Here is a 14,916-nt window from a genome sequence, read left to right on the forward strand (position 1 = left end):
CTAAATCACAGTTAAATCCAAATATAAATGACATTAAATACAATTCATACACTCCATAAGCAAAGAAAAATTTAGCTTTTAAATTTGAAACGTGTCAAGCCAGTCACGTTTAGGAGCTGTTCACTTCACTCTGTTAGAAAAAAACACACTATATGCATTATTCAGACTCTTCTGTATCAAAACTCTCTCTCCTGTGCCAGCTGCCCCTGTTCCTGATATGGTGCCTGACTGACAGGTCAAATCCCCTTTATCAGAAAAGCAAAGAGTGAGTCTGTATTCAACTAGCTCAAATATGGCTTACCATTGAAACCGGATAAAAAGAGAACCACAGGATATTCAGAAAAACAAAACTCCCTGCAAAGCAACTTCCCGCTGGTTGCAAATGAAATGTTAATGCATATACACTAATACATTACACATGATCCCAGCAGAGCAGGAATAAAATAAGAATACATGTATACATACAACACTGGAAAACAAAGGATTACGATTTCTCTACAATACGTAATCTTGGAAGTTTACAGTGAAATATAGATTTAATGTACGTCAAATATACACCGTACCAAGTACCATTAAGGCTCCTGGGAGTTTGAATGTTAAAGGCCGTATACTTTCTTGGAGGGCCCAGTTGAGGGGAATGAATAATTTGTTGAATAAAGGTGGCCAGACACACGTCCTCAGTCACACTGATAAGTTTGTGGGCTGTAATGGAGTTAGAATTGGAATTTCACAATTAAGGGGCCACAAGCGCGCACACACACACAAACACATCACATAAGAATAAACCAAAGCCATTGGTTTCTGGAGATCTAATCAAACCAAATGAGTGATTTAGACCTTTAATTACAATGATTCAGAGATCAATGTTTTCAATAAACACTGAATTGTATATATATTGGAAACAAAAGGACAGACTCTATAAGTTGTGAGGACAGGCCCTGAATGCCGCTAATGCAGAATTGGCTAACTGGGTTCAAGGACCTGCTGTGAAAGACACATCTGCCTGCAAGCATTGTGCAGACAGCAAGCAGAAATCTAAGTGCCAATGGACAGAGATTATAAAAAACATTTATGGGGTTGGAAGTAGGTCAGCATTAATGCTCACGGGGGACCGAGGCGGTCATGTCTTGAAAGAAATAGAGCTGGGAAGACGAGTCTAAACAAACACCTTCACACAAGCAAACTTCATATATTTATTGCTCCATTCCTGTAGCTCTTTCTTTCTCTCGCCTTCCTCTTAAATTCACTCTTTTCCTTCCAAAAATCTTGGTGTTGAAATACGTGTAGATTACTGTGAATTATGTGATGCAACCCATTTATACCTAACCTATAATAAACTGTAAATCACAGGGTTCTTTAGTCCACTAAGGCAAATAACCTCTTGCCTGGCTGCGGTGCATTCTTAGATGTTCACTCACAGCATGAACATGCTCACATTAGCCGGTATCAGTAAGAATAAAACTTCTTTGAGGACTTTAATAGTCATTAGAGACACATTAAATAACAAGTTCACCCAAATATGAAACAGCCTGTCATCATTTAAGGTAAGTTATGAGATTTTTAGTGGTTAAAGGTTTAATTTTACTCATTACGCAGCCATCCAACGGTTCAAGAAGACTGTTTATAGGACCGAATAAGTCATGCTGACTTTTATGGCTATTTGTAGATAATTTCGCCTTTTCTGTTCAACAACAAAAAAAAAGGGCATATGGGTTCCAAATGAAAGAAGCAAATAATTTATGGGTGAACTTTTGTTGTACCTGTGACATTTTCAACATACAAAGCAGAGATCAAGAACAGCCAGCGAACAGTTTGTAAAACCGATCGAAATGAATAACAGCAACAGACGGAGTGACAATACAGTCTATGAAATAACCAGTTCGCTTAAAGTGACAGTTCACCCAAAAATGAAAATTCTGTCATCATTTACTCACCTTCGTGTCATTTCAACCCTTTATGACTTTCTTTCTTCCACAGAACACAAAAGAGGATATTTCGATGACAGTTGGTAACCGAACAGCATGGCCCCCATTCACATCTATTGAATGGACACAAACCAATTCAAGTGAAACAACGTTTTTCAAAATATCTTCTTTTGTGTTCTGAGGAAGAAAGAAAGACATACAGGTTTGAAATGACAAGAGGGTGAGTGAATGTTGACATCATTTTTATTTTGGGGTGAAGTATCACTAAGTTATACGCTCAGAACACATGAGTGACTAAATTTCTGAGAGTGCAGAGAAGGGCAGAATAAGAGAGAGGTTTTACTCTTCAAAGTGCTGAGTTTAATCTAATCGCTTAGAAAAGACTAGAGCAAAAGTACAAGAGCAATTTTCACAGCACTCCAAGTAATCATTGAACACCGGTTCAATAAAATCACTTGGAGCTACCAGAAATGCACAAACGTTGGAGTTATTCAAAGAAGAATTCACATCAGCTTACAGTGCGTGTTATTTCAGATCCGCGGAGAGAAGGTGAAGTACCGGGTGAGAAGATACAGAGCAGCAGGCAAGATCTTAAAAGGAAGGTGTGGCTGTTCTAATAAAGTGACTAAACAGTCGCAAATTCCCTTTAAATCCAGTCTGCTGGGTAACCATGGCAACAGTGACGGACGAATTCCATTAGCTGGGGAGCGGTGGTGGAGTGGACCTCCAGAAGACCCTAAAAAAATCCTCTTGCTAGGGGACACTTGTGAGGTCATGATGCACCAGAGTATGAAAACATGAAGAGTTTGCTTTGAAGAGACACAGAAAGAGAGATGGTCTATAGAGGATTGTTGAAGATAACTCACATTGACAATGGCTTCTTTGGTCTGAGCCATGTCTGATATCACACCGTCTGTGATGATGAGAAGCACAAAGTACTGAGAGCCATCCTGAACGGCATCTGCATACCTGCCAACACACACACACACACACACACACACACACACACACACACTTTTATATCAGCATGTTACAGACATAAGCAGACATTGTAATGATTTCTCAGGCAGTTCCAAATCACCCAAATTAACTATAACCAAAACTCAAAAACACCTTTGATGGTTTGCGTTTTAACATTGCGGATGAATAATGAAAGAATAAACATCATGATTAAACGCTTGGTATTCAGGAACCGAGTCTCATGCATTTATATATTTGCTCTGGGATATCCCTGAGCTATTGACACAGCTCTTCTGTCTTCATCAAAATCTCATAACGCTCTTTGTGATGCAAAATAACTTCCAGAATTTATGACAGGGCATGTGGCACATCAGAGGTCTGCACATTTTCACACACAATACAATCACTATTGCAAGAATCCATTCGCTCTTTATTAGGGCCTGGGACCACATATTAATCATGACAATTACATAGATTCAAATTTTGAGGACCTATTTTTTTATATTCAAGCAATCAATCTGTAAAAGCAAGAGGAGCGAAGTCTAAGTGAGTCCAGTGCTACACTAACTGAACATTTAAGGTCTGTCATGCTAATAGTTTTTTCGGGTTTTACATGACAGTTTTCACTTGGTTTAAGTGCCTCTTCTACTGTCCCCGTGCTGCTGTAAACAGCTCACGGGTGTAAGTGCTTTCGTGTGTTTCTCACCTTGCTACATGGTTGACAACTGGAGCAAAATTGGTGGGTCCATAAAGCTGGACAGTCTTTAGACTCTGGTGGTAAGCCTCCAGGATGCCCTCCATCCCATTGCAGTATGGATTATCTACATTCCCATTCTGCAAAGGGAATATCACAGATCAATCAATCAACTTTGGAAATCCGTATTCTTCTTGATTTTAAACTGACACGGTTCGTTCCACCCTCACATAAAATCAAATCGTACACATTCTAGTTCATCAAACGCTGCCAGAAGTTTTTCCAGTGTGGATGATGTTGAGAATCTGATCAACATTTTATGATTCATAATTAATTATTTGTGCTCTAAAGATTATCCAAGTGATATTCAAAGAATATGGACGTAATGAAGCGAAGCTATGAATAAATATTCACAAAGTTCCAGCAATAAATAACTCGACACAAGAGTAGAGAGGTAGGAAGAAGGAGTGGCTGATGGAGGAAAAGAGAGAGAGAGAGATGGAGCGAAAACTAATTAACAGTCTCAAAATGCTGAAATGAGGGTTTGGTACAAGCACATCAGCAATGCTTGGCTAATGATAATGAGCGCCAGGAGAGCCTTATTTACACTTTACATCAAAATACACCCATGCACTACTGATTACAATATCATAAACATATACACAAACATCTGCATAAACAACTAAATAAAAGATCAACGTTTGTTTCAACAGACACAACATTGGTTCTTGAGTATAAAACTTTGAATGAAAATGAATGAAAAATACAATGTTTGGGTGCAAGCTCTTTTTAAAAAAAAAAAAGAGACTCAATATGTGGCAGAACTATCAGAATAATGTGAATTTTGTATTATAAATATCGACAAATCCAAAACGTTTTTACCTTGAACGCTGAAGGCAAACTTTAGTTGAATTTGTTGTCATAAATTTCTTATGGTTTAATGTTTTGATTTTTTTCATCTGGTTATGGATGAGAGTGGGGATGCTTTATTTAAAAGTTTTTAATTAAAATGATTTAAAGTCTCTCATTTTGTCAAGAAATGTATGTACTCTTTCTTTAAAGTGTCTTTACAAGATATCGCTGTCCTTCCAATACCTTAAATGTCCAAATTTCAGGAAATGAAAAAAATCTGTGTGCATTTTTAAATGACTAAATGCTGTGTTGTCCTAGTTGACAAGCACTTTTAAAATACTTTTTATTGTTTAGATATTTGCAAAACCCAGTGACAAACAATGGGTGACTAATAACAACAATCTATGGCAAATAAAAACCACAAAATATGGAGATACGAGGTTCCAGAAGGACAGCAGCAATATACTTATTTTTGTTTATCTTAATTTTCATATATTTTGTTTTCATTTTGTATTTTGATCAGACTTGGCTCCTGCGAATTTTGATAAAATCTAATAAATATGTACATTTCTCTGAGAACAATCTAGTGTCATGATTCAGTTATTTTGTTACCCTGCCTCAAGAATCAGTGCTATACTATTTTACAAACAGCACAAAGCAACACTATTCACATCCAGCCTGAGCATATAAATAACACTGCATGGAGTTAAACAGAAATGACGGTGGATATGCACCAGGTGACACATAATCCACATAATCTATCATATCTAGGAACAGGTACCAGGGGAAATTCATGGGAAACCCTGCCATCAGGAGGAAGTTTGGCTCCGAAACCCAGTGCTGGAAACATCTTATCGCTGTCGTAGTCCTGAATGATCTCGCCAACGGCTTTCAGCGCCATGGCGTACGCGTTCATCTGATAGGGGTTCATGTAGTGCAGAGAAGTGGACTGAGAAGGGTTCCCTAGAGTGTACAGAGAGAGAGAGAAACAGACACACCATAAATTAAAGCACAATCTAATTTAGGCCATCATGAGTGCTGTGCAGATTCTAAATTTGTATTGGGTGAATCTGTGACTCAGCAAGCAAATTCAACACAAATATATGAAATCCTTACCATTGGAAGCAGTGAAATCGATGGCCACTGTGAAATGGATCTGGGTGCTGAGAGAAAGAGAGAGAGAGAGAGAGAGAGGTGAGTAATTAAAAAAATAAAGACCTGTTTAAACATAAACCAACATGTGACATCCTGACACCAAGGTTTAACAAAGGTTATGAGATTCTGATTCACCCCAAACTGTGGTGCAGATTCACAACACTCCAGTGCAAAAACAAAGAGCTCTCGCCCGCTGTGTGAGAGGTTGATGTAATTACCATGTCCAGCACAGCATTGTCCTTTCTCACCTGACAGGGAGACGGCCAACCTCCTGTCCAGCATTCAGACATTCCTCACAATTAGCTCTGCCCACTGGACAAATGCAACATCTGCTTAAATGCATTTTTTCACATCCGCCACTATAATCATAGACACCAGCTCCAGAACAGTGGCGGAGGATGCCCTGCCACTTCAATGTCACTGACATCTGCTCTGAAATCAGTGTGAACCTGCATGGTAGGTACCTGTCCTGAAGAGAAACTGACCGGAGAACAGTTCATTCACCAGACTCAGTGTGAAGCCAGCGATTACCCACTGATTCTGATGGCCAGATTGTAAAGAGTTGCAATGGCCACCAGTTTACTGCAGGGACACGTCTTTGAAATAATAGCCCACTGATTCACAAGCGGTTTAACTCACACTACTTGAAGAAAAGGATATGTATTGTAGTCTGTGAATGCTGATCTGAGAATGAAAACATATTCAATACAGAATATGCTTTAATGAAAGCCTGCATTTAAGATGACATGAACTCCATCTGATGATCATATTACATGAAAAATTACATTCAATAAAAGATAATAATATCGGACATTTGGTCAATGTGGATCACACCGAACAAAGGTCAGATTTACTTACAGATTTCCATATTGTCATTCTGGATCCAGTGTATATTATACGCAGCACGTACAATGCATTGAAAATAGTCACTAAAGCAATTTAATTGGTAAAAAAAAACATTTTTACGGATTCGTTTGCTTTTGGTCATCTCTCTTTCACTAAATAACAAAAGCACCATGAATTAATCAAAAGCTTAATGGAAAGACAAAAAATAAAAGCGGTAATATTCTGGCAGCTGAGGCGTCAGAACAAAAAACGTAAAATGACATTTAAGCATAATAAAATGTACCATGTTTTTTTTATGCTATTTTACACACGACATGCAAATGTGTAGCCTTTTTCTGTAATTTAACATCTTTACGGCATTTAAAAAATACATGAAAATAACAATTTATGAAATTAATTATACTTTTTTATTAAAATGTATCTTCTTACATTATTAACTAATCAAAAGTTTAGAATGGAAAAACAAAAACTATTTACACGGTAAGGTAATGTAAAATATCAATATTCTGGCAGCTGGGGCAGAAAAAAACATGAAATAACATTTAAGTATCATGAGATGTATATGTTTTCATGCAATTTTACACCTATGTGAATTTGCACATTTCTATTTCAGTAATTCGACACTTACCTGAAAAAATAAATGTAAATGTATTCATGAAATAATGTTTTTATTAAAATGTAATGTTTAAATTTGACATCTTATTATATAATTACATTATTAATAATATTATTTAATGTATACAAATTACAAGTTTTTTTTTCAAGCTTACAGCTCAAGCCAAGCTAACAGCTTTTTCAGCAGCATAAGCAGGGACAACAATTGTACAGATCACCGCTAAAGCGCTGTGAAATATCATTACTACATATCCAATATCTGAATCTCAATGGCATTCTTGAACTCTGCACAGAATCTCTTACACCCTCTGAATGAGCCCGAGTGCAAATGAGAAACGAGATCTGGATGGAAATGTGCAACCGGAAAACACGGAGGACGAGGTCTGTGAATATTTATGAAAGATTTCCACACAGACAAATAAAGGATCCTCATGTGTGAGCGGGTAATACACCAAAACGGTGCGTGCGGAATCAGAATCAAACGAGATTAAAACGGGGCCCCTGACTCCGATCGGCAGGTTGTCATTCATAAGTAATCCCAGTGGTGGTGGATATTTCCCTGAGCGCCGATTCATCAGGGATGGGACAGTGGACAGTAATCACATACAGTATTTACATCCGCAAACATGATCACACATCTACTAAACAGTATTCTAAGCCAAATCGTATTCGCAGAAAACTCAAGGGGGTTGCATTTATGCAAAGACCTTCAGGAGGTGAAAAAAACAATATCCCTTTTTATCTGGTCTTTTTCCAACTCAGCACAATATTAACAGGAAGTGAAGGCGCAGCACAATGCTGATTAACAAGCTCTGTTTATCCTCTTTCATCTTCATTCCTTCGTTTTTGTCCATCTCAAGTTTTTCGATTAGCGCTGATGTCTCTGCACAGAGTCTGGGCCGCTGCATTAATCTGCATTATACTTGGAATCTCAGCAGCTCCACTGGTGGAGACGGGAAACCTTGAAGAGTGTTGTACGAGAGCACAAAAGACATTTATCTTAATGATCGAATTTTGCATGTCAGCTAGAGAAGCCAAAATACACTGTAGCCTTGAATTATGTGGCACGAAAGCATCATGACTGTCAGATCAGCTACAGTGCAGAGAGATGTGTTTACGTCTGCTGGGTGCTAGTTCTGCATCCCTGTATGCTTGAGTTCTAGTATGAGCATCCAGTCATATCTGCTTTGGTCTCAGAATACTGTCTTTTGAGCAATGAAAAAGAAACTTTTAAGTAATAAACACTATATAAAATATAGCTTGATTTAAATTAGAATAACAAAGCAATTCCTTCCTGCAGACCATTTCTTTTTAAAAGATAATTAAACATTTAATAAGCTCTCTGGAAAACCTCTATAAATTTTACATTAGCTCTGAGAGCGACACGACGCTGAACCTTTACGACCTGCAGTATATATTAACACTTTTAAGACAAGAAACTTTCACTCAATCACAGCTGTAAAAGGACCATGATATGATTCAAGAACGCACAGGTTATATATAGTCCTTCCTATGAAGAGAAAACAGAAGGATACCTGTAGCAATAGGAAATCCATACGAAGGTCTGTTTTTTTAGTATCAATATTAAAGGTCAGAGTCTGATGGAGAAAAATAACAAAGGTGAAAAAGCTGACAGAAAGCAGTTTGAGTGTTGTGACGTGGTGTGAATTGCTGATGTCAGAGTGATTTGGATTATTTGGGAGTAAAAGGTCAGCCGTGTCCTTTAGATACTCACTGATAGACTGTTTACACTTCAGGCATCCTTCTTACTTTCTCTCTCTTGTATTTATTTACAGGCTTTTGTCACTTTTTATTGATTTATAAAGAAGGAAGGATTGCTGGGGAAAGAGACGAGATGGGATTGGGTATGTCGCAGGCAGGGCTAGTTGAATCAATATTTATGGGAATCACATCCTTTACTGTATGTGCCAATAAATCACCTTAAAGTGATAGTTCACCCAAAAATAAAAATTCCACCCTCTTGTCAGTTCAAACCTGTATGACTTTCTTCCGCAGAACACAAAAGATATTTTGAAGAATGTTGTTAACTGGCCCCATTCACATGCATTGGTCCATATAATAGAAGTGAATGGGGGCCAGTGCTGTTCGGTTACCAACTTTCTTTAAAATGTCTTGTTTTGTGTTCTGCGGAAGAAAGTAAATGATGACAGAATGATGACAGAATTTGCATTTTGGGGTGAACATCACTTTAACTATCCACAGGTTTGCATTTCTACCCTTATTCTCTGAATGTACTATCAACCTTTTAAAACCGATTTTTTTTATCAGATCAATTATTCAAAAAATATTTTCAACCAATCCTTGGGTCAAAAAGAGACAAACCCAGTGGTTGAGTTTTTTTTACTTCAACCAACCAGTAAACCAAGCCTATGTGGGGATATTATGTGAAACCATGATCACATCTTTGCCATTTTCTTCTGTAGCAGACGGGATGTTAACAAACATTAGATCTGGATGTGCCTTCATGCTCTTTTACCTCTACAGTATTACCTCTAATATTTTCATGTTTTCAGACACTCTTTGCTAGAGATAACACAAGATAAGTTATACTTCCTAAACCCAGAGATATCAGCGGATCATGAGCAATGGTTCAGAAATATTTTCCACAATCCTCGCTCCTGTGTAGAAGAGAAACCTTTCATCAAAGCAAACTAGAGAGGACCTGGCAACCCCTGACTGATGATTACTGTAACTACTAAAATAACCTTGTTTGTTGTTCCAGTTTAGCATTTAAAGGTACTTTTGGGTCTTGTTTACTGAAGCCGTTTTCAAAAGCTATTACTCTGATAACATCCTGATAGCTTTACAAAGACGCTGACCTTTACATCCACTTTCGCTTCTCTATAAAACATGCTGTAATATGAATATTGTTTGGCATGATCAATCAGGATTTAAGAAGAAATGTTTATTCCTAAATTTGTGCTCTTGTTTGTAGGAATGCGTGCACCTGTGCTTTTGTGTTGCAGTGTGTATTTGTGCACGCTTGTGTGTATTTTGTCCATACCCTGCTTTGATGTAGTCCAGGAATGTGTGTTCGGCCTCCACAGTGAACGAAAGCAATGTCACCTGGGTAGTTGAGTAACAAAGAAACCAACATTTTACACACGCTGAACGGCATATGTATATAAATCACATCTGCCACAATCTATCAATACATTATTCAAATATACACTCTCAGCCGTCAATTCAACACACACTTTTTCATCAGTCTTGTCATTACAGCACCACAATCTTTCCGTGTTGGGAGAGAAACAGGTGATAGACTATTCATTTGAGTTTTGATTACAATCTCTAAGCCAATTCAAGTCTTTCTGGATCATCAATCACTGTTATTCACCCACACCTCCAATATAACTTTCTCCCTGCTCTTCTTATAAGAATTGAACAAAGAACTATACAGTCAATGGACGTATGTTTTTAGTGTCAAATAATTTATATAACTGAATTTTTTTTTCAATATTTATTATTTATATTAATATACTGTATATTTTTACCACAATCCTTTATCCTCAGTAAAATACTACTTACAGTCCCCGAGTTGATGTATCTCCTCTTTTTCAGTTTCTTTTTGGAATTCACAACCTGAAACAGCAAATTTAGAAACAACAGATGATTTAAAGGATGAATGGATGTGTTTGCAAAACGAAAGAGAACTGGTCTCTGTGATCTGTCATTTCTTGCCATTTCACTAACTTTTCGAGCGATAATTGATTTAAATGCTTTTAAGAAATCCAATTCAGGTCGGTTTCATACACAACCTTGCAACAGTTTGAAAACCGGGACACTGCTGATTTGTATGGATTGAGGTTCTGTTGACCCGGCACCGCAGCTTCCTGTGCTGTTGGCCCAAACCAAACCCCAAGAGACCCAAAATCCTTTCAGTCGACTGCTGAGGCTGTCACACTCCTTCAGAACATCTCACCACGCCCCCAACCCACCACTGGGTTAATGCTGGGGTGCAAACCCACGCACGCTTTCACACTCTGTCTCCCACGCTCTTTCCCATTTTATCTTTTGTTCCCTTACAAACAAATAAACACTAGCTGTGTCCAACACCACAGGAAGCCTAACAAACCATAATTTTCTGTTAAGATCACTCCTCAACAAACTGGTTTTAATCCGGCTTCCAAAGCACCATAATGTCATGTCTAATAACATGAACATATTCAAAAGAGCTGTAGAAACAACCAAGCAAATATTTAATGACTACAGTGATTATTACTTAGTAAAAACAGAGTCATGCATGGGTAGAAATATTAATCAATTATTTGATGTGCACCACCAGATCTAATATACACTGATAACTCAGCTTGCGATGGACTGAACTTACCTCGTATACGTTGAACTGGCTTTGACCACGGGAAAGCTCTCTGTAGCTGGTGGTGAACTCGCCGATGAAATCATGACTGAAACAGAGAGACTGTTATCGTCTATGATGATTTCAGGATAGATAGCTCATAAATAGACCAAATTATGTTTTGTAATAAGGTTTTGTGTGATAAATTAGCTGATAGAAAATATTATAAACCTTCATGAAAACAATAGAAATCTACTAGATGGTCATATGGTAAAAAACTGTGTAAGCACATACACGTGTGTGCATTATACCTTCCATCTCTGTCCCAGTCATATATCTCCACTTTAATTGACCTAAAAGATTAAAAAAGAGCATTTAGGAACACGGTATTGCTATAAATTGTGTGTTGTGTACATGTCTGTGTATGTATGTATGACATCTCGGCTCTGTGCATGTGACCATGATTATGTGTGTACTGTATATGCGCTACTCTCACCCCATGCAGCACTGAAAAGAGAGACTGACAAAAAGAGTGAGAAGCAGCAGCTTTTAGATTAAAAACAGGTCGAAGAGACTCCCTCGCTGAGCTTTTCATCTCCATACTAAAACCAACCAATTACAGGCCATTATCCAGACAGTGCGCTCGGAATTAAACAGCAGTCGGCAGGGACTGTATTCTCTGGCTGCGCCGCCGAGCGTCACTTCACCTGACGGGACACGGGCGAGTTCAATTTTAACATTAATTATGTCTGAAGTTTTGAATAATTAGAAACTCATTTTGTTTAAATCAAGTTAACGCAATCAATTACACAGAGGCAAGCGAGATTTGTAGCTTTGTTAATAAACATCGTGTGACACGCTTGCAATTACGAAAAGCATGGAGGTGCTTTTTTATTTTTAATATAATATTTAACTATTATTTCTATATCATTTTTGTTTCTTCTCATCTCTTCTGTATTTTGCACAAATAAATTCTTTAAAGCTTTGCAACATGTACTGTGAAAAGTGAAAGAAAATATTTTTACACTGAATTCATGCATTTTGTCATGATCCAGTCCTTCTGGTCAAGAGATTTCTAGTTTTGTGGACTGGGTCATGACAGTATATGTCCTTGTGATTGTTATGTTATGTGTGGAAGTACGTGGCCTTTGTTTTGTTTGCCTTGTGCCATGTGCTCCCCTGTCGCGATTCTTAACCCCGCCCCCTCGTTTCCCCGTCTAGCTTCCCGCCAGTGTTTCATTCCCTCACCTGCCCTTTGTAATTATCTCTTATTAATTCTCCTATTTAATGCCCCTGTGTTTTCAGTCCTGTGCTGGTTGGTTTTGGTTATCTCCCATGTCTGGTTGTCCCGCTCCTGCCTTGCCCTTGTTACAGATTCCTAGTTTTTCCAAGTTTTTGTTTTCGTTTTGCCCCCTCGTGGGAAGTCTTTGTTTTTTCAGTGTGAACTGTGAAGTTTTGATTTTGCCTTGTTCCATGTGTTTGCCCCATCGTGGGTTTTTGTTTTTTCATTAAAAGAGTTTTTGAGATCACCTACTGTCTGCGACTGGGTCCTGTCCTTCTGATTCATGACACATTTATGGGCATATACTGTATTATAAAATGGTAACATTAGGCTATTGAGAATTGTTACAAATAGGGATGGGTACCGAAACCCGGTATTAAACGGGCCCCGGGGCAAAATACGCCCTTTTCACAATGACGTCACTTAACTTCCGCCTTTTTGCAAAGCAGTGTATCATAACATCCGTCTTGCAACAAACAAGAAGAAGAAGAAGAAGAAGAAGAAGAAGAAGAAGAAGAAGAAGAAGAACTTCCGTTTTGCCGTCGCGCTGGACTTTAACAACAGTGAGAAAAAAAACTGACAGAACACGTATTCAAGTACTTATCCTAGCACCTTCGCTAACACAAAAAGAAAACAAAACACTTACCTTCATAATCAAACAGGTACTGTTCAACGAAGAATTTGTATCCTTTCTCTAGCTTTGATCTTGTCGTTAGCGAAAATTTGTCTGCAAGACGTTGTACATCATCTAGACGTATTTGTGGCAGATGTGCAAGCCACTTGGTAAACTCCATTCTGAGGCGCTAGCAGAAGTAACCTCTTCTTCTTCTTGAGTTTTACTGGCGGTTAGCAAATCAGCTTATAAGTGCATTACCGCCACCTTATGAACTGGAGTGCTAGCGGAAGTAATGATACACTGCTTCGCGGCAGAACGGAAGATGCGTGACGTCATGCGAAAAGGGCGTATTATGAAAGACCGGAGCATCGATAAACTCCGCCCTTATCGGTTCTGCTTTCGGTCCTCGGGGAAAAAATCGGTAACGCTTTAGATTACGGCCCATGTACCGAGTAATTTAAAAGAATTTACAGCGTAACTAATTGTAACAATAATGTACCTCTACAGTACATATTTTAATATAATACAATTCAGTTCCCCAAACTTTACATATTGTTCCCCTTTATCTACATAAATGTAGTGTAGAGGTACATTATTGTTACAAGTAGTTACGCTGTAAATCCTGTTTAATTATGCGGTACATTGCGGGCCGTCTATCTTGCACATTTTATCTCAACAATAGTTTCTAATTTTCAAAAACACCAAGAATTTAGTCTTTGGTGCAAGCATATTCGTTATTCCCAGCAGAGCGCGCGAGGCGGCACGTCACGTGTCTATCGCGCAGTTTGTGTCTACACAGCGCGCACCCACACGAACACGAACATCTGCACAGAAGAAAGACGCTCTTAATTCGCGACGATGGCGAAGAGAACTAAACGTTCAAAAGTGTGGTTACACTTCACCAAAGTTGATGCCGACAGTGACAATGCTCGTTGCCACAAGTGCAACAAAACCTTTGCTTGTAGGGGTGGAAACATAAGTTATCTGTCAAAGCACCTGTCAAAAGTGCATCATGTACAGACAGAGAGATGCACTGTTTTTGACTGCTTAGCCCTTCCTTATGCCCCATCTACGTCAGGTATATATGCTGAATGCTAACAGACGTTACTTGAACTCTGACATTCTTTATATAATATATGCTAATGCCATTCACCCTATTTAAAACAACTGTAAATTCGATCTAACTGGTTTCCATAACCTTACGTTAATATGCTAATTCCACATAGGTGAAAGGAAATTACACATTTAATCCATTTTCTATTAGTTAACTACTTAAAAAAAATCAGCCTATATGTGTAATCATTTATTATTACACAGAGAACTGAAATAATTCAGTGCAGTATACACAAAATAAACATGTACAAATACATAACTGTTTAGAATAAATTTAAATTACCCTTTAGACAAAAAATATGACAAAGGAACTTATGAAAATGAAGAATTAATTTTGTTGTAAATTGTTTATTTCATTTAATTAGAATTATTTATTTATTGTTAATTATGTTAATTCAAATAAAGCAATGTTAATTCTGATCCTAATTTGTTTCTTTTTATATCAAAAAGTACTGATAAGAATACCGTTACCAGACCTATAAGCAGTATCGATAAGAGAGTAATACCGTTAAAATCTTAAAGATACCCATCCCTAGTTAC

The 14,916-nt window shown here is 37.9% G+C and overlaps 1 protein-coding gene across 2 annotated transcripts in view; it reads right to left on the reverse strand.

Annotated features, from left to right (window-relative positions):
• cpne5a (copine Va) overlaps positions 1 to 14,916 on the reverse strand; it is a 67,603-nt gene that overhangs the window by 5,570 nt on the left and 47,117 nt on the right. For both annotated transcript variants that reach the window (XM_057357367.1, XM_057357366.1), the window contains 8 exons: positions 11,677 to 11,718; positions 11,399 to 11,474; positions 10,597 to 10,650; positions 10,073 to 10,134; positions 5,548 to 5,594; positions 5,213 to 5,394; positions 3,592 to 3,719; positions 2,792 to 2,894 (listed from right to left, as the gene is read on the reverse strand). In XM_057357367.1, the coding sequence (XP_057213350.1) occupies positions 2,792 to 2,894; positions 3,592 to 3,719; positions 5,213 to 5,394; positions 5,548 to 5,594; positions 10,073 to 10,134; positions 10,597 to 10,650; positions 11,399 to 11,474; positions 11,677 to 11,718 (694 nt within the window). The remainder of the gene's footprint in view (positions 1 to 2,791; positions 2,895 to 3,591; positions 3,720 to 5,212; positions 5,395 to 5,547; positions 5,595 to 10,072; positions 10,135 to 10,596; positions 10,651 to 11,398; positions 11,475 to 11,676; positions 11,719 to 14,916) is intronic.

This window comes from Triplophysa rosa, linkage group LG17, assembly GCF_024868665.1.
Source record: "Triplophysa rosa linkage group LG17, Trosa_1v2, whole genome shotgun sequence".
Classification (NCBI taxonomy): Eukaryota; Metazoa; Chordata; class Actinopteri; order Cypriniformes; family Nemacheilidae; genus Triplophysa; species Triplophysa rosa.